The sequence below is a fragment of the Mus musculus genome, chromosome 8 (genome assembly GCF_000001635.26).
Source record: "Mus musculus strain C57BL/6J chromosome 8, GRCm38.p6 C57BL/6J".
In the NCBI taxonomy this organism is placed as follows: Eukaryota; Metazoa; Chordata; class Mammalia; order Rodentia; family Muridae; genus Mus; species Mus musculus.
Genome location: NC_000074.6, coordinates 46,767,765 through 46,793,448, shown reverse-complemented (window position 1 = coordinate 46,793,448; position 25,684 = coordinate 46,767,765). Strand labels below are relative to the sequence as shown.

The 25,684-nt window shown below is 44.4% G+C and overlaps 1 protein-coding gene and 1 long non-coding RNA gene across 10 annotated transcripts in view, besides 1 other annotated feature; one reads left to right on the top strand and one right to left on the bottom strand.

Annotated features, from left to right (window-relative positions):
• Positions 1 to 25,684, bottom strand: part of Irf2 (interferon regulatory factor 2) — a 107,714-nt gene that overhangs the window by 54,010 nt on the left and 28,020 nt on the right. The window contains exon 1 of one of the 9 annotated variants that reach the window (XM_030243306.1): positions 13,339 to 14,322. The exons of 6 other annotated variants lie outside the window; for them this stretch is intronic. In XM_030243306.1, the coding sequence (XP_030099166.1) occupies positions 13,339 to 13,347 (9 nt within the window). In that variant the 5' untranslated portion in view covers positions 13,348 to 14,322. Of the gene's footprint in view, positions 1 to 42; positions 1,549 to 13,338; positions 14,323 to 25,684 lie in introns of those variants that run through there. 2 more of the 9 variants (XM_017312580.1, XM_030243305.1) reach the window with 2 other exon arrangements.
• On the top strand, positions 18,641 to 22,902 carry Gm31172. The gene is made up of 2 exons (XR_378938.4): positions 18,641 to 20,314; positions 22,733 to 22,902. It is a non-coding gene; the product is annotated as a predicted gene, 31172 (long non-coding RNA).
• Positions 21,203 to 22,878: an enhancer, noted in NCBI's record as "VISTA enhancer mm9". NCBI's record gives its function as "enhancer in: eye[3/4]" and the evidence as "EXISTENCE:transgenic organism evidence [ECO:0001131][PMID:17130149]".

Below are 25,684 nucleotides of genomic sequence, written 5' to 3'. Positions count from 1 at the left end.
CGGTCTTATCTGCACCACAAAGTTCTACCCCCTGGCACGGACCTTTTCCCAGCAGCCTCTTCCTAGGCAGGAGTTGAGTATATTCAGTTCCCCTGCCATCTGCTCTTTCCACAATCCTGTTCTCCCAGTGAATGTCAAAATGGACCAGACCAGACATTTTCCGTGCTGACTCTCAGCTGAAAGAAGTTTTTATGGGCATGGTATGCCATGCACCCAACTAGCTGTAGGCCCAGATGCCTCTCAGTGACTTTGTCTCGAATAAACCTTTATCCTTCCTCTCTGTGCTGTGCTTATAGAAGAAACTGTCAGCATATCCAACATTCAAGGACCAATATTTTACCATCCAAAAGGAAATCAAATGCCGGGTAAACAGTCCTGAGACAAAGAGCTATGGTAACTGATATATCCCTTGAGGACCTCGGATGTATCAATACTTTGACCTCTCAATACTGGCACTAAAATGCTAATTAATTTAGTCCACTAAAGGTTTAAGGTTTGTTACTGTCTAGTCATTCCTTCTAGACGTACTCTATGTTCAGAGCTCAGCAGTGACTTCCCTGTCCTCCTCTTTACTTCCTCATCTCCCCTAGTACAATCTCTTAGTCACTGCATCCAGCATTTCCCTTCCTGTCCAGCCTCCCAGCCTTGGCCTCACTTGCATGCCTTTCACCTTTGCTCATTTTTCCTTTGACAATCATTTGCATGGCTGGAATATTGTCACTCCACCAGGGCACACACTGCCTACACACACACACACACACACACACACACACACACACACTCCTACCTACCAGACTATACAGTCGGCTCTTTTCTTCCCACCCAAACTCGGCCCCTGTGGAATAACTAATAAAGCTGCTACCCACTCTCTGCCTGACATCTTCCTACTCATGTTTGTACATTTACATTCAGTCTGACACCTGGAATTCAAGGTGATGTTGACTCAGGCATCCATGGCAATGTGACCTTACAACCTTAACTCTTTTGCTCCAAGCTTAACTGAAAGAAAAAAAAAACTCTATAGATGTGGATCGAGATGATTCATGCCACATAATTCTCTCTTCCATCTTGCCAAGCAATCCTCTATGCTCTACACTCTAGTTTCTATGATCTGTCCCCCACTGGTGCCAAGAAAACAAGCACCATGACATGAATCAACAAGGGCCTCACCTTTGTACTTGGGAGCCATCCCCCCTTTTCTCCGTACACTGCCCCCACACAAAGCTCAAGTCCACTTTGTGTCTTCATCACACCCAGCTCTTCCTTCCTCCTGGGCGTTGTCACTCTTCCACCAGGCTCCAAGACCTAGCCTCTCCACTTCTCACAAAGGTCATTCCAGAGCACTCCAGCCTGAAGCAACCCTTCCTCTCCCAACTCCTACACCACTCACATATCTTCCTCAAGAAGCAGACATTGCTTTAGGGCAGCTATTTCAGTCCCGGCTTTCATCTCATCTCCTGTTATGCCTATAAAGTTTTCAGCTGTGTGCAGCCTCACTTTCCCATGCAAACTGTGAGCTCTCTCAGAGCATGAACTTCATCCTCTCAGAGGACAATGTGTAATCTTGTAAAAAAAAAAAAAAAAAAAAAAAAAAAAACCCAAGTTCCTCCTTCTACACAGTAAATGGCCAACACAAGGACCAGGTAAGTTCTGAGCTAGCAAGGCAAAGCCGCCATGGAAGGGTGGTCTCATGCAACACCTGCAGGCTCCAGGTGGCCAATCTTTTGAGGCAGTAGGAAAAGCCTTGGAGGCGTTACAAAGGACATGGGAAGGTGATGAACAGTCACCAAGACAGCTGTTTTTTATGAATCTCAAATTTGTTCCATTCTCACATTCATTCAATCTCTTAGTCATTCATCATCTATCCATTCAAAGATCTTGGACTGAAAAGGAGGTTCTGAGAATTGGACAGGATAAAACATCTTGATTCTTACAGGACTCTTTAAAGATGGGAATTAGAAACATGAAGAGTCCTGTGTACGGGTGTAAGGAGTTGCCAAAGCATGCTGGGAACTCTGCGAGAAGCTAGACACACTGCTGCCACCATAAAGCCTCTGCCTTGCCGAGTAGTGACCACAATGTCCTCCAATCTTCCCTTAGAGGAAGACCTCACCACATGGAATGGGGCCAGAAGAGCGAAAGTGGGGACAGTTTCAGGAGTCATGAAGAGAAAGCAATGGACGCTACTTCTGAGGTGACGTAACAGAAGTGCTGCTGGCATGCCTAAACTCAGGGGCAGGGCAGGATGAGGGGTAGGTGAGGGGGCAGGTGAGGGGGCAGGTGAGGAGCCACGCTTCCAGTGCGAGATCATCTCAGTATATATTCCCCCCCCCATGCTTTTTCCACTGATAACCTATTTAAGAAAAAAAAATGATAATCACTTGAAATATTTCACGAAGCTTTCCCTCCTTTAAGCAACAGTTCATAAGGAGAGATACAGCTGGTGTGCATTCTTTCCAAGTTCTGTGCATAGGCAATAGCTTACTAAAGATGTATTTGTAACTGCGAAACACATCCTTACATTGTTTCCATAGTCATTACCTACTCGCACAAAAGGGGGAAATGCTGGATGCCTGGGGCAAACACACCCAGCTGAGGTCAAACAGAGCAATTCTCTATATTCTCACCACCTCTCTCCCACTTTAAACTAAAGTCCTTTCTGTGGTCTACTTAGGGATGACATTTTTCACATCCCTGTGTTTTTTTGTTGATCTTCTTCTCATTTAAACCTCCCCCCCGCAAAAAAAAAAGTATAAGGTACCGAGCTGTGAGTACATCAAGCAGTTGATAGGGCTTATCCCTGATGGGCAAGTGGAGGCTTCCCTGCCAGCCCCTCACCTATACACTCAGATAAGCTAAAATGCACCCACACGCTCACACTCCAACACATCTACAGATTCATCCATCCACCTATATACTTAAAGTCATACAATTCAAACACACACATACCACACTCTAATGTACACACATGCATCAAACACATTCATACTTCCATGCTTACAGTTATTCACACCAACATACTCAAACATGCACATATGCACACTCACCCACCCACTATAGTTTGATTACTTTTGCCCCCTCAAACTTTCATAGTAAGACCCAGACCCTAATATATCAGTGTTGGGTATTGAGGTCTTTGAGGATGTATTTATTTAGTGGGAGTTATACCTTCATATAAGCACATTTAAATTTCAGTAAAAGTGGTTTCAAGGTGGGTTCTCTTGTTCTTATGCACTCCTGACATGTGGAAATTCAGGTTTTGTCACCTTTGCCCTTCTGCCTTCTGTCATGTGAAAGATACACCAAGTATATACTAGATGCTTCAGCTTTGGTCTTGGACTTTCCAGGTGAGACTTACGGAAGAATGGATTTCTGTCTTTTACAAATTATTCAGTCTGTGCTATTACAACAACACAAAACAATTCAAGATCACACACACACATACACACAGAGGCTGTGATGCGCCTCATGCAGAAAATATATGTAATCAGACAAGCTTACTCAAGAGACTCAGGCATGTGTCATATCAGTGTCATATGTGTTTGGCTGTAAGATCATTTTATTGTAGCGGTTTATTTTTGAGCCAGGTTCTTTCTATGTAGCTCTGGCTTCCCTGGAACTTGCTATGTACACCAAACCAGCCTTGAACTCCCAGAAATCTGCACAGCTCTGCCTCCTGGAGGCTGAGATTAAAGGTAAATATTCCTTTGCTCAGCATAAATTCAGTGTTAGTCAACAGGGTGTGTTAAACAAGTTATCTTAAAACATGAAGGCTATGTATTTATCTACTGATGGCAATGTCCTGAGCAGCATTTCACCAGAAGCTGATGTCATTGTAAGAGGGAACTGAAAATACAGACAAAGAGGAACTAGGGATATAGATATGGAGAGAAGCCAGCTACACAAAGGCAGCAACAGAGCCTGGGTGAATCTTCCCCCCAAACCAAAGAATATCTAAGGCTTCCAGTATCTGGAATCAAACAAGATGGAGTCTCTCCTATAGTTTTCAGATGAAGCAGGCACCCTGATTTTCTACTTGTGGTAGAACTGTGGCAAATAGAGAACCATGGTGATAAGCCACACAGTCTGGTACTTTGTTACGGCACCTACAAGAACTAATACAGGAAGGAGAAAACACAACGACCTTGAAGAAGAAAAGACCAGCAACCAGACACCAGGTAACAACAGGAAGTACTCGAAAGACCAGCCTGACCCTACAAGTCCTGGAAGGCCATTGTGCAACTGCTCAATTGCCAGAGAGAAAACTAAGCTTGTATGCTCTGAGAAGCCAGGATCCAGATACCCTTTAATTTTTACATATTTATTGCTTGGGTGTTCTATGGCATCCTACAACGTCTGGTCTTTCCAGCTGACAGATCTTTTCCATTCATCTAATTTCCAGGCCCTACTGCTCCATCTGTCTGTTAGCCCATCACGAACAGGAATTCAACGCAACCCAGACTCAACGTTTATCTCGTCGATAGCCACAATACTGTAGCTGATTGTTTGGTTTGTCCCTCAAAGGTTCATAAGCTGGAAACTTGTGAGGTACCTTTTACCTAGTGAGGTACAAGGTGACCTGGTGGAACTTCAAGAAGTAGATCTACTGCTAGGCTATGGAGCCCTGATGTCATGAGTAGGTCCAAGGATAGGTCCCAGGGGGCTGGATTTGTTCCGGAATGAATGGTCGTTAGAGTTCTGGAGAAATATCTCAATGGTTAAGAGCACAGTTACTCTTGCAGAAGACCCGAGCTTGGTTCCTAGCACCCACGTGGCAACTCACAACCATCTGTAATTCCAACTCCAAGGAAGCTGATGCCTCCTTCTGGCCTCTCGAGGCATGGCATGCAGACAGGCAAACACACACACACACACACACAGAGAAAATCACTCTTGCAAACAATGGGGGACTTTTCATCAGCAAGCCTTGCACCTCCCCTAAAATCTAATTCCAAAAGTCTCTGTCCCTGTCATGTCTGCTATATGAGGTTTCATGTTCCTGAACCTCTAAGACTAAAAACCTTTCTTTCATAAAAACACAATCTCCAGTGTTTCATTTCAGGAACACAAAATAAACCAAGACATGTGAATAAAAATGTAAAAAAAAAAAAAAAAAAAAAAAAAAAAAACAATTAGGGATTTTCTGAAATTTATTTTCACTATTTTTCCCGCTGCATACAACATACACACTAAGGCTCTCATGTGCTGTAGTTGAAGGGGAGAGCAACTTGCCCCTCTTGATTTTTCTGCTGAGGATTCAGTTAGCTCTACACTCTAACAGGAGTCTCTATTTCTAATTCCCTACTACCTATAATAACTACCTTTAAAAATGTGTTGACCTTACTCTTGCCTTTATAATTATCTACCAAAAAAATGTGAAATTCCTCCATCCGGGGTTGGTTCAGTGGAGGAAAGTACAAAAATGTAGAAAGATCAGACTCAGGACAACCATAGAGTTGTCCTCTGACCACCACATGCAGACCATGGCACCGACTCTTATCTTTGAATATGAAGAAACCTTGTGATTTCTTTTTGGCCACCTCACTGGTAACAAGCTTCACTACCCTGGCCCCGTGGGCACTGCTTAACTAAGATAAATGTTACTTGAGCTCGGACCATCCAAGACTGTGACAGCTGATCTGATAACTAGGATGCTGAGGACAACCTTGTAGGACATGGACACACAGGACAAGTGGGTGACTTACTGCCCAGGTGAGTTAGGGCCAAATGTGTGAGGACTCACCACATCACTCAGTACTTCGTGTTTATTTATGGAATTTTAGGGAATTTTACACTTAATGTTTTCAGAACACAGCTGACCCAGGGCAAGAGAAACCACAGGAAGCAAAACCAATGAGATGGTGAAACTACTGTTCGGTAATCAGTGTTGCGGAGGCCACTGCAGAAAGCCAGGCAAGGTACTTGTTGTGATCAACATACTACAAGTGGTTCCCAACGAAGTTAACAACGCCACGGTCCTGACTGGTGCCATTGGCAGCCATGTTTAATCTCTGGCTAAATAACTGAGATTTGGTTATTGGGATAGCAATACAATTTTACCATATTTCTTACAATAGGGATATTGATTTTCTGATGAAGCAACTATTAGTACTGAAGTTTTGTTGAGTTCTGTTATTTAAATATCTCGGCCCTAGGAGACAGGGGCTTGGTTAGGACATACCCGCACCCCTATAGAGAGATAGCTTAGAGAAAAGCAGAAAGGTTGGGAAACTGAGATTCTACAGAGTCTATATGATGGGGGAAGCCAGGGGCTCTACTTGTTACTCCAGATCGCCCTCAGTTAGCATGGCCTCTCTGCTGTTCTATGGGCCCTTTTGCACCCGTTTCTCTTTCTTACACACCACCAGCACGTGCATCCTCCTAAAATACCATTTCAAACATTTTGACTTTATGTCCTTCTAGAGATGTCTAAACATCCCAAGTGCATGTGCCAACCTCTGGGAGGAGGTTGCAGGGCTCAGAAGCTGACCAGAATTTGGGGCACATTCAGGTGACCAAGGAGACAACTGGCAATCAAAACTGAGCCAGGAAAAGGAGGCCCTGGAACTTTCCCAAGCATTGTAAGTAATAACCTAAGTGGGGCTGGAGATGTAGCTGAGCAGTTGAGAGCCCTTGCTGCTTTTTCAGAAGACCAGGGCTTGTTTGTAGGCACCCAGGTTGGGGGTACACCTGTCCAGCCAACCACCTGTAACTCCAGCTCAGAGGGCAAGACAATGCCTGTAGCTGCCAAGGGCACCTGCGCTCACATGTACTCACACACACAGACACACACATGCACACACACATAACTGAAAAATAAAATAAAATAAATGAGAGTAAGTAAAAATAAATGGATAGGTTCGGAAGGTGGTTTGGTCAGTAGAGTGCTTGAGTTGTAAACATGAGGAGCACAGTTGGATCCCTGAAGCTGAAATAAAATAATAATGGAAGGAAGGAAAGGGGAAGGGAGGGAAGGAGCGAGGGAGTGAGGGAGCGAGAGAGGGAGGGGGGAGGGAGGGAGGAAGGGAGGGAGGGAGGGAGGGAGGGAGGGAGGGAGGAAGGAAGGAAGGAAGGAAGGAAGGAAGGAAGGAAGGAAGGAAGGAAGGAGCTTGGTTTGGCAGCACACATCCATAAACAGTTTTGGGGAAATGGAGGCAGAAGGATCTTTGGGGCTTGCTTGTTGTCCACTTAGTCTGGCAAAACTGAAAAGCTCTGGGTTCAATGAGGGACTGTGTCTCAAACCACAAAAGGGAGAGCAATTGGTAAAGGCCCGTGGTGTGGGACTGAGGTCTCCACATGCATACAGACACACTCCTGTATGCACACATGCGTGCACACACAAGATAACCAAAGCAGAAATAGACTAACGGCAAGCAATGTGGAAGCTCGATTTTGAATCACCTTGACCTCTGATCAGATTAAATTAGCCTAGAGCTTCCAATGTCACTCTTACACTGAAGACGGTGACACTCTCAAAGGTTAACCACTCTGTCTGGAGTTCTTCTGATGCAGTCGCTACATTCAGTAACTATAATTAGGAACATAAAGATCAATGGCGACAAACATCAGTGGAAACAGACCCACAGGCCACAGACACAGGCCTTAAGCAGATATAATGGTATGTACATGGATGCACACAGACCAAACATCTTCAGGCATTTATTTTAGACAGGGTCTCACTATGTAGATCAAACTGGGCTCAAATTCACAGAGATCCACCTGTCTCTGCCTCCCAAATTCTGACTGAAAGCCAGAACCACCCCCTAGCCCTTGGGTAGTTCTAAAACCAGCTATAGGAAAACAAAAGGCAAAGGTGGAAAAATTTTGTCAGATAAACCATTAAAAATTTTAAATTATAGAATTAATGGATATCATTAAAATTAAGAACTTATGGGGTGTGCCTAAAAATAGCTTTGATACCTGGATGGGGGTGGGGGGCATATGTGAACCAGAAAACAGGTCAAAGGAAATTCCAGAGTGAGGCTGAAAGTCACAAAGATGAGACAGTGTAAGACGAGCATAGATTCCATAGGGGAACACTGCAGGGTTTAAACTGTGGCTAATTTGAAAGTCTACAAAGACAAGACAAAGTGTGAGGCAAATTCTTGAGAAGACCACAACGGGACATTTTCTAATCACACATCAAAAGTCACTGAAAACCACAAATGGCCAAACACAGATAAAAACCATACCCAAGCCCAAAACAGAAAAAAAAAAAAAAGAAAAGAAAAGAAAAAAAAAAGAGAAAGAGAAAGAAAAAAAACAGAGGGCAAAAGACATGTTACCTTTGAAAAAACAAAGCCAACAGCAAAATATCCCAAACCTTTAAGCTCAAATTCAGTACTCCACAGAAACAATGGAAGCCAGAAGACCTTTGAAAGAAGTCCTGGGCCAGCATAATTTAGCAGACAAAGGCCCAAGCCAGCAAACCAGATGACTTGAGTTCAGTCCCCACAACACTACGATGGAAGGAAAGAACCAACTCCTAGAAGTTGTTCTCTGACCCCCACACTGCACTGTGGCTGCATATGTGCACAAACACGCATGCACGCACACGATGTCAAAAATAATTTTAAAGAAAAAGCATTAAAGGAAAAAGACCACCTTGTGGATTTTTATGTTCAGACAATATTTCATTCAAGAGTAAAGATGAAATCAAGTCATTTTTTTACTTGGAGAAATACTTACAGATTCCCACCATAGCCTAAACATGGTGGGGTACCCTATAACCCCAGCACTCAGGAAGCCAAGGCAGGAGAGTTGAGAGAGGCAGAGACAGAGACAGAGACAGAGAGAGATAAAAATTGAAGTCCCTCAACTATTAACCTTCCAGAATTTTCTATACACAGTTTAGTAGGAGTCATATTAGACAGGTGCACAAGTGAGACACAATGAAAGAAAGATGCAAACTAAATCACTCAGGACAAAGCTGGGTTTGAATCTCTGTCCTAGAAGCTGACAGTGGTCATGCCACACCCGGGCTCTTCTGCACCTTCATCATCGAGTGCTTCTGCGTGTTCTTGCCACTTACCATGTCACACAGCCATGTCCCCAGCCCACTGGACACTCTTGTCTTCAGGCACATGCTGTCTGGGTCCCCAGTTACCCTCAACAGATAGCTCTTAACACACAGGATTACAGGGATCTGCCTGTGCTAATTGCTGTAGTGGGGGTAGGTGTACTTGGAGATATGTAAGCTATGGTTGCTACCCTCAGGGAACTCATAAGTTCGCTGAGGATGTGAGACATAAATCATATAACGCTAACTAATAATTCTGTAATTATCATAATAAAATGATGCAGTGGAGACCAGAGAGCAGTCTGTACTTAATTGCCAACTAAGTTAACTAGTTCATAAGGAATCCATAAATCACTATTAATTGGATTTCCAAGGAAAGCATTTATGTCAGAGGAAGAGCAGATTGGAGCAGAGGAAATGCCTGGCCAAAGAGAGTTCAACAGACAAGCAGGGTGAGATAAAAGAGGGTCAAAGCAGGGCTGTGGTGCTGATGAGGACAGAGGAACCGCCTCAGGCAGCATCACAGATGATGCTCCGGAGTCACCCACCACTTCAGAAACAAATCCTAGGTATTTAACACCAATCTTCAGTAGTAGCACACACAACCGCCTTAGCCATCAGATATTGTTATTTCCATTTTAGAGATGAGTAAAAATAGCTAAAAAAAAAAAAAGGAAAAAAGGAAACCCATCCCAAAAGATGAGATAAATAAGTTAAAAATAAAAAGCCAAAAGGGAGGAGGTATGGGGGTGAGGGGAAAGGAAGACTAGGAAAGAGGGGCGATGCTCCCCCTGAAAACAGAAAGGGGGAAATTATTATAAAGTTCAAGGACTGTAACAGAAACTTCCAGTAGTAATTCTTGGTTAGCACTCAATAATTCTCCCCCTAATCCACATTCACTTCTTATAGAATATTCTAGACTCCTCACCCTGACTGATGTGTGTAAGGACGTCCATGCAGAAGCACAGAGACGGGGAGAAGCGGAGCTGAGAACGACAGCCACCATGGTTTCCAATACCACATTCATTCCGGAGCTTACGAGGAGCTCAGAGCTTCCCGTGCATAGCGTCATTTAGCCTCCCAACAAGCCACCCGGGCAGAGCGTCTCATCTCCATCTTGTACTGGAAGAAATGGAGCCACTTACTTAGCCTGACCTCAGAGGAGCGGCAAGGCTCAAGATCCAATCCAAACCTTTCTGCCTCCAAGGGCCACAGCAAAACCCAGTGTTTCTCAAACCGCTGGTAAAAGCTTGCTAAGGCACTGTGCAATGTGTTTGGGGGTTTTGTTATTGTTTGTTTGGTTTTTTTTTTTTAATTAAGATTGGTATTCTCGCCGGGCAGTGGTGGCACACGCCTTTAATCCCAGCACTCGGGAGGCAGAGACAGGCAAATTTCTGAGTTCGAGGCCAGCCTGGTCTACAAAGTGAGTTCCAGGACAGTCAGGGCTACACAGAGAAACCCTGTCCTGGAAAACCAAAAGAAGAAGAAGAAGAAAAAAAGATTGGCATTCTTGGTTTATGATCAGCAAGTTTAATTTAATTTTAATGGACTGGAGTATAGAATAGAAAATATAAGAAGGTGCTACAAATAGAGTCGACATAATTGCAAGGAACTTCCTCCTATTTCAGACCTCATCATATATGGTGCTGTAGCATCGTTGATACTAATACTGTGGCTGATAAGGTTTAAAGAGAATTGCATTTAGGCTGACCTGACCCTTTAACAGTGTGTGTGTGTGTGTGTGTGTGTGTGTGTGTGTGTGTGTGTGTACGTACGTACGTACGTGTGTAGGCAGGTAGGGAAAGAGGATATTGGCAAGTATAAGGGATAAAAGAAGACAAAAATAAATAAATATATGCATCCTTAGTAACCTGTAAGCTACTAAGAGATAGATGTACAAGAGCTTGCTGACATTTGCATGCACAGGGATATCACCTTCAGAGCTAAGACAATACGCCGTGATGTGTTGAGGAGGAGGTGTTAGATTTCACATTTGGCTGTTTCCTGTGTCTCTGTGGCATTTGTACACATCACTCCACATATTCTGGTGGAAGCCTGACGAAGTAAGTCAACACTGCCAGTCATGAAAACAGAAAGATGGTTTGACATTTGGATGGACATAGAAAAAAATGGCTATTGCTATCTAAACCAATAGAGTGCTGATCCTTTCAAAGTTTTGTTAAACTTCATCTTCGTTTTCTGATTTGCTGTTTTATAAAACTTTTTAAAGATATATGTCAGTTCCATCAAAGAATACACTCCAGGGGGGCTGGAGAAATGGCTTGGAAGTGAAGAGCCGCAACGAGCAGTGTGTAACAGCCATCTATAACTCTAGTTCCAGGAGATCTATGTCCCCCTTTGGCCTCTGCAGGCACTGCACACACGTGGTGTACATACATACCCTCCGGCACACACAAATGCACAGAAAATAAATACAAAGACCATGTTTCAAGCTTGATCAAGTACAGTGCTTACCAAAACAGTATGAGGACCCAGTCCCCAGCATCTGTGTGAAAAGCCAGACATTATAACTCCTCTGTAGCCCCCACACCGGGGAGACAGAGACAGGAGGATTCCTAGGATTAGTGGGCCAGCCAGTCTAGGTGAACCAGCTCTAAGTTCAGTGAAAGATTCTATCTCAAAGATAAAGCAGATAAGGAAGAAAGCCAGGGGCAAACTCTGGTCTCCACATGCACATACACACTGGTGCACACTTACCCACACCTTGCATGCGAGTACACTCATACACACACTCACAGAGAGGCAGAGGCAGAGGCAGAGGCAGAGAGGCAGAGGCAGAGAGGCAGAGGCAGAGAGGCAGAGGCAGAGAGGCAGAGGCAGAGGCAGAGGCAGAGAGGCAGAGAGGCAGAGAGGCAGAGAGGCAGAGGCAGAGAGGCAGAGGCAGAGGCAGAGAGGCAGAGGCAGAGGCAGCACAAGCCACAGCCACCTTTTCTGGTTTGAATCTCTCCCAGTCTCTAAAACAATATTGTGCAATGTTATCACCTGGAGAACTTTGAAGGAAAATTCCCTAACCCCAGCCTAATAAGACTCTCCAGGGCAGGGAACAGGATTCACTTTCATTATCTTAGAGTAATTTCGATATGCCACTAAGTGGGGGGAACCACTGCCACTTAGTGCCCATTAATCTAATGGCCTTCCGCATCCCTGATGGCTGACAAACATCTCCGAATGAGTCATGGGACAGGAGGAGGCTACTGGTGAATGAAGTTCATGACTAATGCGAAACAAATGCACATGAAATTAAAATTCCAAAATGCCTTTATCACAAAGCAGGCTTCCCACGCCGAGAATCACACAAATTAGAGTTTAGTGTACCTGCTTTCTACACAGAATTTTCTGATTAGGTGAGTTCTGGGTCCTTTTGGGAGATATTATATACTACCATAGCAATTTTACAAAAAAACGAAATTGTCTCTGGGCACAGACTACCGTGGTACCTAACGCAGTTTGACTTAGCCTCTGATCATAATGTGTAGTGTTGTGTGACCACCATAAACACACAGCAAAACTGCCTTAGGGTCTCCATATGTATGCTCAAAAGACACTAACATATCGCCAGTTTGGGGTATGACAGGTGACACAGTCATCCCAGAAAGCGGTTCTCATTACAGCCTCACAAGAATGGTTCTTCTGCTCCAGGGTAAGCCTCGCCAATGTATGCAACTTGCAATGCTCTTGCCCCTGTGTTGTGCTCAGAGGCCCCATTGGGTTTCAGGAGCAGCTCCGAGACAAGTGCTAAGGAGTCCAGATTAAGTACACTAATCAGAAAACCGCTAGACCTCTTAAAGTTTGATTGGCCCCGTTGTACTTGACGTCACTCATTGCCACTTCCCTCACCCTCCCACCTACTGCCACGCTTAGCCATCTGCTTCCACCGGGCTGCCCTGTGACCACACCCTCTCCATCTTCATGAGGGCAGCCCGATTAGCGGTACTACCTTCTTCATCAGTCCTGCAGTGGCCGATTCTGACATCGGTCTGTTTCCAGATTCTACTTGGCAATTTCAGAAACAAGTCTGCAGTGGCCATGCCCGTGTTCAGAGCTTTCCATCTGATATCTTTCTAAAAAGTCCAGACCTCCTGCCATGACCTACAAAGAAAGGTCCTTCCTAGGTCTCCAAAATTCTCCAGAATCATTTTAGTTTCCTGGGCAGCTCTGCCCACTGAGTACAGCTTCCCCAGGTGCTTTTCTGTGTCTCGACCTGGCTCTCTTGCTTCCGCTCCCTGGAATGTGCTTTGGCCCCATGTACATCCCAACACAGTAGCTCCATTTCCTCACTACGAATGGATCTCACCAACCTGCCTCATTCGCTCTTGCTGCAAAACGTCATGATAGGCCGGGTCCGTGACTCCGCCTCCACCGATCCTCGGGTCTCTGCTGCTTTCCTTGCCAGTGCCTCCTCTCAGTTCTCCCAAAAGCCCTTTCGGCCTTTGCCTCCTTCGAGCTTCATGGACTCACCCCATCTTTAATGGCAGCAGATGATCGTGAAGGTGGCTTCGTGGAGAATACAGACACCGACGGGCTCTTCCTTCTAACTTTCTAACTCTCCTTCAAACTCTTCAAACATCTGTGCACTAATGTGACCTCCTTTCCTCTGTTTTCCGATGAGGTGGGAGCCATTGGCGTTCAGCTGCTGCAACCCAATGTGGTCTGAGGACATGCCAAGGTTGACTTCTGACCTATTGTTTGAGATCTCCTTGGGACAGTCCAAACAATGTTGGAGGGTCAATTAGATGCATGAGGCTGGAGCACTAAGAAAGGTCCAGTCACGAAATAGTCAACCAACCCTCTGCATATTTTCCAATGCTATCTCTTCTACAATGTCTACCCTACAACATAGGACTCAAAAATCCCCTTGTGAACTCGTAACACAACCTCTAACAATTATTTAACATATAATCACACTGCCTTCCAGTGTCTGCTTCATTTTTCTATGCTTTAATCCATCAAGACAAAGGTTCTCTGGAGCCGGAAGCCTGCGTTGAGGTTGCTATATGTGTAAATACATATGACCACAGTATTACACATTACACCTAAGAAGTATAGATCAGTTCTACCCGGCAGACTTTTGCAACAATCGCCTTTATCTACAGAGTCCAATAAGCTACTTGCTAGTCACTTACATACACCTAACACCTCACCTAAGAGTAAAAGACAGTTTCCAAGTCAGGGTCACCCACAGATGCCTGGTGCAAACAAAGTATCTTCCCTGGACACCCCTGTGGAGGTGCCAGAGGAGGCTAGCCACTAGCCATTGAGCGGATACTATATTGAGAAGCTTGGTTTGAAAACAGCCTAGCTCATATTCTGCAAGCTTAGTCACCTCTTAGAACACAACCTACTGCTAAGTGGAGGACCTTGAGTGTGAATAACTAAAGGATCCAGGTCTAGACCTGCAAGCTCCTGCAAACAGCACAGGCTGTCAAGTCCAGCATCTCCCCACACTCAGCGAAAACTATTATCAACAGCTACCATGCCCAAGTGCTTAATGGCATTGTGCAAGTTATAGGCATAAAGAGCATTAGCTCTGTGCATTCACCAGTATGAAAGTGCTGCTGTGATTCCTACTCTACAGCTGAAGCAGGCCCTTGATGTTAAATAGGGTGACCAAGGCTACATCACTCCTGACCATTACAGCTGAGACTTGAACAGCCATCTTAAATCCAAATCATTTCCCCTCTGGGTAAGAAACACACATACTTGCAGGCCAAACATGGAGTATCCACAAGGCCTGGATGTCACCATCTGACCCTTCTCCACACTGGGAGCCTGTGCTGCAGAGGCCACAGGTAGGGCAGGAGGATACAGTACAACAAACTCAGTGTCAGCTCCAGGGACTGAGGGTACTGAAGAGGAAGCCATTTTTCAATTTCCTTGATCCAGCCCCCGTCTGGTGCCTTCCCGGAAAGTAGGGATTAACATAAATAACCACACACCCTGTCCAGCCACAGCTTCGCTTTTGTAGTTTTCCAAGGAAAACAGTATTTCCCCACTCTCTGTGTGCTAAGAAGCAGGCGCCTTCCCTCTTTCCACCCCTTTCCTTAAGAAACTGGAAGAGGAAGAACCAGAGGAGACTTCCCCAATTACGTCACTTGGGTACTCTCTCCAGTTGCTTCAGCAACGTAACTTCCTTCCTAAAGCAGGGCCGCCTGGCCAGTGCGCATGCTTCCAGGTTTGCAAAGGAACCGAAAGCAAAGGAGGAGAAGCAGGCGCCCTGCCTGGCCCTGTTTCTGATTAACCTGGAGAGCTATCTCAGGAGCCTAAGTCCTACAGAAAGCTAATGTCCCACCACCCTGATGCTAATTTCACATTAACACTTACTGAAGGTATTGGAAGCCACTAACACGCCCTTCCTATCTGCCCATCTCTACCTCCTGCCAGTTGCTGGGAGAAGCACAAGAAGCTAAGAGGCCATGTTGCTTCCGACTCCTTCACAAGAGTGCCAGATTCCCAAGCCAGAGAACTACTTCAGCCACTTAAATATCTCAGCACTTTGTTTGACCTGTATTTCTCAATACCAAGAGACTTCCTAAGGCTTTCTGAGGAAGACTTGAACTTCCCCTCCTGTCTTAGTTAGGGTTTTACTGCTGTGAACAGACACCATGACCAAGGCAACTCTTTTTTTTTTTTTAGGTGAAAATCTTGCATTTTATTTATATATCTTTAATTTTCCTTTTTTTAATATTTTATTACGTATTTTCCTCGATTACATTTCCAGTGCGATCCCAAAAGTCCCCCATACCCTCCCCCCCCACTTCCCTACCCACCCATTCCCATTTTTTTGGCCCTGGCGTTCCCCTGTACTGGGGCATATAAAGTTTGTGTGTCCAATGGGCCTCTCTTTCCAGTGATGGCCGACTAGGCCATCTTTTGATACATATGCAGCTAGAGTCCAGAGCTCCGGGGTACTGGTTAGTTCATAATGTTGTTCCACCTATTGGGTTGCAGACCCCTTTAGCTCCTTAGGTACTTTCTCTAGCTCCTCCATTGGGGGCCCTGTGATCCATCCAATAGCTGACTGTGAGCATCCACCTCTGTGTTTGCTAGGCATAGTCTCACTTGAGACAGCTATATCTGGGTCCTTTCAGCAAAATCTTGCTAGTGTATGCAATGGTGTCAGCGTTTGGAAGCTGATTATGGGGTGGATCCCTGGATATAGCAGTCTCTAGATGGTCCATCCTTTCGTCACAGCTCCAAACTTTGTCTCTGTAATTCCTTCCATGGGTGTTTTGTTCCCAATTCTAAGAAGGGGCACAGTGTCCACACTTTGGTCTTCGTTCTTCTTGAGTTTCATGCGTTTAGCAAATTGTATCTTATATCTTGGGTATCCTAAGTTTTGGGCTAATATTCACTTATCAGTGAGTACATATTTTGTGAGTTGACCAAGGCAACTCTTATAAGGACAACATTTAATTGGGGCTCCTTACAGGTTCAGAGGTTCAGTCCATTATCATCAAGGCGGGAACTTGGCAGCATCCAGACAGGCATGGTACAGGAAGAGCTGAGAGTTCTACATCTTCATCTGAAGGCTACTAGCAGAATAGTGGCTTCCAGACAGCAAGGATGAGCGTCTTAAAGCCCATGCCCACAGTGACATACCTACTCCAACAAGGTCACACCTACTCTAATAGGGCCATATCTTCTAATGGTGCCACTCCCTGGGCCAAGCATACATAAGCCATCACACCTTCCAAGAAGGAGATTTAAGGCCTGTGGAGTTCCAACTGTTACCATGGGCCTTACTAATTTGATAACACTATGAAATATCTGGATGCTAATGGAAAGTCATCTTGCCTGGTTCATAGCTGATTAATTTGACAACTTGTGTTTTTGCTTAGAAATAGGGTCTCAATATGTCACCATACAACTCAGATTAGTCCCAAACACCTGATCCTCCTGCCTCAGTCTCCAGGGGATCACTCAACACTCAGCAACATGGAATGTTGTTGGGTGTTGTCACTGATGTTGAAGAAAAGTTTCATATTATGTAGTCAAAACGGACTTTAAATTGATCCTCCTGCCTTTACTCCTTGAACAGTAAGATTATAAAAGTGTGCCACCATGCCCAGTAGCCTTGCAGATGCAGCACACGACCAGCTTCTGACCCGCATCCTCAGCCCTAATGTTTAACGAGATTTTTAAAAAGACTATTATTATCTAAGTTACCCATGTGTGTGCAAGTATGCAGGTGCATGTGCTTATGTGTAACACACAGAGTCCAGGAAAAAATAGTCGGGTGTCTTCCAACTTTGCCTATTCATTTTAAAATAAAGTCTCTCCTCGACCCGGGGCTCACACCTTCCTGCTAGGCTAGAAGCCAGCAGGATCGCAAGAGCCTCTTGTCTCCTTCCCACTTGGAGCTGGGGTTCCAAGGGTGCACAGGTTTGTTATGTAGGGGCTGGGATAGGAATTCTTGTCCTCAAAATTGTTCTACAAGCACTCTTAACCACTGACCCATTTCTCTTGCCCCAATATGGGATGTCTTAAAGAGTCATGATCTCCATAGGGCCCAGCATTGTCTTTCCTTATCATGGAATAAGATAGAGGCCTTTAAGCAGGATGTAAGATGGTTTTTTGGTGTCTTAGCAACTATGCCTCCAGGATATTCTAAGTACCCAAAGGCAAAATGGGCACCAGGGGAAACCTCCTTGGTTCCTATGTGTCTTTTAAGTGTGCAGGGTGAACCTGTAGCCTGGGCATCTCTTTATTGCCACACCTTATATGAGATAAGAATTGGGATTTTATAAATGAGAAATCAGCCTGCCATTATAAAACTCTCTGCTACTACTCTCTCCACAACTTAAAAGCTGTTAGGTGGCCACTGTCAACTGCATCCACTTCCCAGGGCACTACTTCCAGAACCAAATGCAGAAGGTAGCAGAAGCCAAGATCTTATAATTCCATTTTTCTCTCCTGAAAAGAAAAATGAAACTTCCTCGGAGTTTGAGATGATTAAATTCCGAGCATATAAATAAATAGCTTTTAGTTAATAACCGATAATTTCTGCAGATACAAAATGTATGGTTAAAGATATTTAAGGGAAGATTGGGGATGTAGCTTAGTCATAGAGCACTTGTCTAGAAAGTACAAGGCCTTGGGTCCAGCCCTCAACTCTGTAAAAGAAAAACCAAAGATGCTTAAGGAACACTGTTTATACTTTTAAAGCATTTCAGTTGATTGAAAAAAAAATATCTAGACTCCTGGAAGATGTTTAAATAAAATGTGGCAGAGCTGAATAATGAGATACTGGGAATGTATACTGGTTTGAATATGTTTGGCCCAGGGAGTGGCACTTTTAGAGGGTGTGGCCTTGTTGGAGTAGGTGTGTCACCGTGTGTGGGGGCTTTAAGACTCCCATCCTAGCTGCCTGGAAGCTAGTATTCTGCTAGCAGCCTTCAGATGAAGATGTAGAAGCTCTGCCTGCACCACGCCTGCCTGCACACTGCCATGTTCCTGACTTGATGATGATGAACTGAACCTCTGAACCTGTAAGCCAGCCCCAATTAAATGTTGTCTTTATAAGAGTTGCCTTGGTCATGGCGTCTGCTCACAGCAGTAAAACCCTGACTAAGACAGAATTTGGAAGTATGATTTGCATGGGAATGTTTAAGACATTGGAATGAGAAGAAATCAGGGCGAAGAAGCAGGTTTTTCAGCTGTCAAGGTAATTAAGACTCACGCACAAACTACTGGATGCCCTGTGCCACAGGTTACACAGCAGGCTTTCTCTTGGGCACTGTGGAAAGGAACTTTGTTATGGGACAACAAAGCCATCTTCTCCTTCTGCATTAGTGACAGTCATGGCTGACCCCTCCCAAATGCTCCAGCTAAATGGTACTTATATCCTTGGGACACACACTTGGCTGGCATCTTGAACAATGGCATAGTTGTTTGGCTTCAAAATGGACAGCTTGGGATGGGGGTCACACCCTAACACTAAAGTAGCCAGCACAGAAGGTGGAAATGTTTCCTGAACAAAGTGAAGGCTACAATATCTTCAAGGCACAAGCCCAATACCTTCAAAATGGGTGCTAGCCTGTGCTCACTCTGAATCCAGAGTTTCCTAGACTGTTCTGATGTCAGCAGAAGGCCTGGACTTTAGATGAGACGATGGGTCTAATCTATCTATAGAGGATTCCCTCCTGAACCCACTGGAAAGAGGTCCTATCTCCCTGCCTTCTTCCTTTCTTCTCATCTTATCTAAATGACTTAAGCCAAGAGAGCATTCAGCAGAGAAGAGCAAACAGATACGAGCTTGAAAACTCTTCCCCCAAACACCCCAGCCTCACGACATTCTCATCTACCAAAAACTGTGAATGCAGCTCCTTTGTTGAGAATGGTATCTCTGAAGATGTACCCACATTAAAAGGAGGCTATCCTGAATTAAAGTAGGCCTACCTCCTGTAGGGAAGGAAATGAATGGGGTTTCCTTCTACCCTTCTAGATTCTTTGGCGGGGATACAAATTAAGATGGCATAAGGCAGATTAACAAGAGGAAAGTCCTATCTGAAACCCTATCTAAACCATACACACAGGCATCCCACTGAATGCAAGACCCAAACGGAGGCAGGTGATTGGAGTATAAGCAACATCTTCAGCTACAGAAGCATTTGAGGCTTATGTGGGGTTATGGTTGCATGCATGTGAAGTGCATATGTGGCCTAAAGCACTGTTGGCCAGATACGGTCTTAGGTAATAAGAGTGGTCATAGCAACCCTCTCTGATGCTAACACTCTCTCTAATACATTGTCTCTCTCTTTACTGCACGTATGTCTTAGGTTGCTTTTACAGAGCTTCCAGACCTACTCCTGTGCCTGAGTTTCCCAGAGTAATCAGCTTGAAAAAATACCGAAGAAGTCTATCTGGGGTGGTCTATTCAGGCTCTTATAATTATATAATTATATAATTCTTTAAGTCCCATATGATCAATGTCTTGCTATGTAGATGATATCTAGACACTGACACACTCAGAGAGAGAGAGAGAGAGAGAGAGAGAGAGAGAGAGAGAGAGAAAGAGAGAGAGAGAGAGGAAACAGTCCATCTATAAGCCATAGAATCAAGACCTACCAGCAACTACCAGAAAGAACCCAAGGAAAGCATTCCACCAGCTTCTCCCTCAGGCCTCCAGAAGGAAGTAACTTGGCCAACACCTTGATTTCAGGCTTCTGGCTTCCAGAACTAAGAGGATCCATCTCTGTGGCTTTCAACGGCACCGTCTGTGGTGATCAGAGTGTGAAGTAGAATAGCCGTGGATGAAGAGAGAAGGTCAACGTGGTGAGCATGGGGACTGGCATAGAGTGAGCTTCAGTGGGGAGAGAAGGCAGCGGCATCCTTGTATATGAAAGGAGGAAGGCCATTGTGGGGGGGAGGTGCAGGGAGGACAGATGAAGGAAGGAAACAAGCTGGGAGACAGATGACAGGCTGCCTCTACAGAAGACAGCAGCCTCATGCAGGCGCAATAACAGGAGCCAGGGGACAAGGATGGCAACCACAGGACTTGACAGTAGCACATGCACACAGCTAGGCAAGTACAGAATAAATACAGTCAGAATACAGGGAAGGAAGTTATACCGGCAGAAGGCTAGCTTCATGGAGGGCCCTGGGCTAGCAGTGGAGAGGGAATTGGTTTGGATTCATGGTTTTTCACATGTTAAAATACAGAAATAGGGATGGAGAGATGGCTCAGCAGTTAAGAGCACAGCTGCTCTTCCAGAGGTCCTGTAATTCCCAGCAACCGCATGGTGGCTCACAACCATCTGTAATGGGATCTGATAGCCTCTTCTGGTGTGTCTGAAGAGAGCAATGGTGTACTCATATACATAAAGTAAATAAATAAATCTTTTTTAAAAATACAGAAGTAAATGTAGATGTGAAAAAGCATGTGCGTGTAAGTATGTATGTATATATACATATTGTAAATATACATGTATGTCCATGCGTATATACATATTGTAAATATACATGTATGTCCATGTGTATATGTGTTCTCTATCCTTGTCCTCTCAGAGAGCCTGGGACAAGCCACAGAAACATCAAGAACAATGCCCTGTTCAAAGCTTAGTTTCTGAATACACCACTAACCAGAACCAGAGATTCTTAGAACAATGGCTGACTCCAAGGTCAGGCCAGGGAACACAAAAGACAAGCCTTAACCAAAGTGTTTGCTTACTTATTTGGGGGAAAAAAGGAAAAGGTCTTCAAAGGATAACAAAATATATCCAAAAAAAAAGAAAAGAAAAGAGAAGAGAAGAGAAGAGAAGAGAAGAGAAGAGAAGAGAAGAGAACATAGTGCCAAACTTCAGCTTAAAAGGCCCATGGTAGCCAAATCAGACAGAATATGAGCACCAAATAAGTAATAATAAAAATGTAGGGATCCAGGAATAAGTAAATAGAGAGTAAGCTTTTCCATAAAGAAGAATGTCAATCAACAAACAGAACAATGGGAACCGGACATTAACATTTGGTACCTAGCAAAGCGATAATTCTTCAGGTAAGGAGCACCCATGAAAAGTGGGGCATGCTGGCAGGCACAGCCTGTTTACCCAGCTCCTGGAAGGCTGGTGCAGGAGCAGCATCACAAGTTTAAGGCCTACAAGGGCTCCATATTGAGTCTGAAGCTGGCCTGGGCTATGTCACCAGATCCTGTCTCAAGGAACAATAACTAGGGCTGGTGAGATGGCTCAGTAGGTAGAGATGCCTACTGCCAAGCCCAATGGCCTGAGTTCAATTCCCAGAATGCACGGTAGAAAAACAGAACGGATCACAGCAAGTTGCCCTCTGCCTTCCACACACCCATCCTAGACATACCCCCTAATAAATTTTAAAACATAGGAGGAGCAGGTGGAGAAAGATTGGTAAATACTAAGCTGTAAGGGAAAAGACTGATAAATGGGGCCTCTGCATAGGCCTAAAAGTATCTCTCACAAAATATTTTTACAACAAAGGGGGGAATAACTTAACAACAACAACAAAAGGCTAACAACTCCTTAATCAGGCGAGGAAATGAACATCATCGGGAAAGGGTCACATCAGAGTCGTATGTGACCCACAAGAACGCTGGATGAAGGCATCACACTTGTGAGGATGTGATTTGAAAGTACCTGACCTGAATAACATCACGAGGAAATGCCCAAGGAGCCCAGATTGGCAGATATTCTATAGGATAATGGCCTCTAATTGTCAAAAAAAAAAAAAATGTCAAGTTCATGCAAGCTGAGGACAGATTAAAAAGGAAGGGTTCCTGAATGCAGTGCCTGGCCCTGAATCAGACGCAACACAAAGGCCATTATTGAGACATCTGGCAGACTTGAATGGGCCTGTGCATTAATGGTACCAGTGCACCAGTGCGTTTCCTGGTGCTGGTGGTCATGCTGTGGTGATGTGTCTTTGATGTAGGAAAGACACACTCAAGTATGCAGGAGAGATGAGACATCAGAGTTACAAGTGACTTGCTGAGGATTCTGGGGATGGGGGGAGCAGTTGGAGAGAAAAAAGGGATTCTTTGTAGTATTCTTATAACGCCAGTCTAAGTCTGAAATTAGTTCAAAAGGGGAGGACCTGGCGGGAAAGACAATTGCAAAGTATGTAAATAATTTACAAGGAAGGAAGAAAACAAATTTCTGCAAATACAACAAATTCTAGAAAACTCTTTCTGTGGTGCCTCAGTTAACTTTCTATTTCTTTCTATTCCAGGCACTGAACACCATTACCATCTATTCTGCCTGGCTTAAGGGATGACCCAACAACGATCTGGTCCATGAGCCTCTGAGCTTCATTGCCTGGGAAAGATGGGCAGTCCCCCTTCATCAGTCACTTAAAACTGTTACGGTGCAAGGGAAATTAAAAAGATGACTGAAGAGGTGGCCTGCTTGCTTAGAGAAGTCTCTCAAATGTAGACATCCAAGACGTACCTCCAGCCAGCTTCCTATACTAAAATAAAGAAAAAGGGCGGCTTTTAACATTTTAAAACACCATTGATTTCACAGAAGCACTGGGTGGCTTCATATAGGTTAATCTGGTAACAAAGAAAAACATCTCGGCCATCTTTTGCTGGGCAGGCATCACAGGTTGTGGATCTTAGAAGCACACACACACTGAGCCCCAGTAGCCAATTGCCCAAAAGCTCTCTATTTTCCACCAGCCCCTAAAATTGTCCTTCCCAGTATCCGTTCATTTAGAGCATGATTGAAATCCTCACTCCCACAGCCTTTCGGGTACTTGGCTCCACGATGGCCCACCCTGAGGAAGGGCTGCGCTCTGTTTCTCATTTGCAACTTTTCCTCATTTGCAGAAGGAAGTCTGAATGAACCTTCAGTCCTACTTGTTCCAGCCAGGCTGGAAACTGCACTCACTGCACTGACCTCAGAGAACCAAGCAGAGTACATATAACCATTGTCCAGGGAGGAACAGCTAAGACTCTGTGCCCATGGAAAGTGAAGCCAGTGGCTCAAGAACAATTGCTTCCTTCTACAAAGACTGGACCAAGCAGCCATCCCGACTGCCCTCCACCTCCCACAAGCCTGCCCGGGCAGAGCAGCCAGAACACTCTCTCTAAAAACACCAGTTAAGATTCTGTCCGTCTGCTGAAAACCCACTGATGTCACAGTAACTGACTTCCAGCCCCTGTGCTGTCTTTGCACCCCAAACTGCTTGGGCGGGGGCAGGGAGTGTCTACGCCAAGGCTTCAATAGCTGTTGTCGCTCAGCCTCATGTATGTGCTCTTCCACTTGCTGCTACTGTCTGAGAAAGCGCCCTCCGCCCTCCGCTACTAGCTCCTGTATGTGAGCACTTAGTTACCAGTTCCCTGGGCAGTTTTGGGAGGCTTAGAAGATTGCTCTTTGGAATGCTTAGGAGGGAGCACTTAGCAGGAGGAAGTCAGCTATCTGCAGACCTTGGGGTTTCTAGGCCAGCCTTGCCGCCTGACCCCTCAATGCTTGCTGATGCATCCAGATGTGAATGAGCAGCCTCTTACTCCTATTGTTGCCACAGTCATTTCCACCACGATGCCCTTTGGCCTCAATGAAGAATCCATTGTATCTAAATTCAGTGTATCCATACGACATTGTATCCAAATGTCTGTCAAAACAAATCTTTCTTCCCTTGATTCTTGCCAGGGATTTGGTCACAACAACAACACAAAAAAGTAACTAAGACCAGGTGTGGTGGGGCATGCCTCTAACCCCTCAGACAGAGGCAAGTGGATCTTTGTGAGTTCAAGGTCAGCCTGGTCTACAAAATTAGTTCCAGGCCAGCTAGAGCAACATAGTGTCTAGTAAAAAAGTGACTAATACATTGGCTTACTGAGTTTTCTGATTTAGCTTCAAAATTACTCCCTCAGCAAGATTTCTCAGTCTCCCCAAGGAAAGCCCCCACAAATCTATGTGCTTCAACGGTCATAGCCTGTGGCAAAAGCCAAAGGTTAATCAATATTTTTTAAATAAATAACATGTAACTTATTACAGTTTTCTCCCTTATCCATTGTTTCCGTGGTTTTAATTACTGAAGGTCACACACTGTCTGAAAATATTAAATGGAAGTTCCAGAGACAAACAATTCATACATGTAAAGTAACTTATGCTATATTGTTAGAATTGTTCTATTTTATTATTGATGTTGGGTTTTTTATTGTTTATTTGTGTGTGTGTGTGTGTGTGTGTGTGTGTGTGTGTGTGTGTGTGTGTGTTGGGATGTGGGAGGGGGGATATGTGCAGGTAACTAGCAAAAGCCAGAAAAGGGCATCAGATCCTCTGAAATTGGGGCTGTGGATGGCTATAAGATGTTGGAACCAAGCTAGGGTCTTCTGGAAGATCAGCAAGCACTCTTAACTTCTGAGTCATCTCTCTGGCACTTAATATTAGCTCATAATATCCTCTAGTATCCTACTATGCCTAACTCATAATTAAACTTCAGAGGGATGCATGCATAGGAAAAACTTACATTTATATTATACATATTATATATATATATATATATATATATATATATATATATACACATAATATACATACACACACACACACACACACACACACATATATTACTATCCACAATTGCAAAGTACCCCCAGTGGGTGTGTCTTGAACATCAAGCACCATGGTGAACAAAGAGAAATTCATAGGCAATAAAATATCTTTTCTCTATTACCTATATGTGCTATAGAAAATTCTGCTGAAGAAGGCAGTAGGGAATATATTTTTTAATTACTTCTTATAAATAATGTTATATTACTTACAAGATATCAGGATATTGCCTGTTTTAAATTCCATATATAGGAATTCACCAAGAACTTAATCATTCTCTCTAGCGGTGCCTATAACCAACAGTTTGTGATGGTCAGCATGGTGACCGTGTGATTTATTGGCCAAGATGGGACAGTTTTGAGTACGGATCAGGCTCTGATGGTACAGGTCAGTGGCTATCCTGGAAACAGATATTAAGAGGGACTTTCCTCAAGAGAATCAAAAATGAGGTCAGCCTGTGTCACATAGGTGAGATTTTGTCTAAGGAAAGAAAAAGTGGGGCCGTTCTTGGAAAGCCAGAATAGGAGGATCCTCTGGCTGTAAAAACCACTGCGCTGGAACAAGCTTTCATTCAAGATCTTTGGGCTAGGAATGTTTCAGGATTCCATAGTTTGGATTTAGAAAG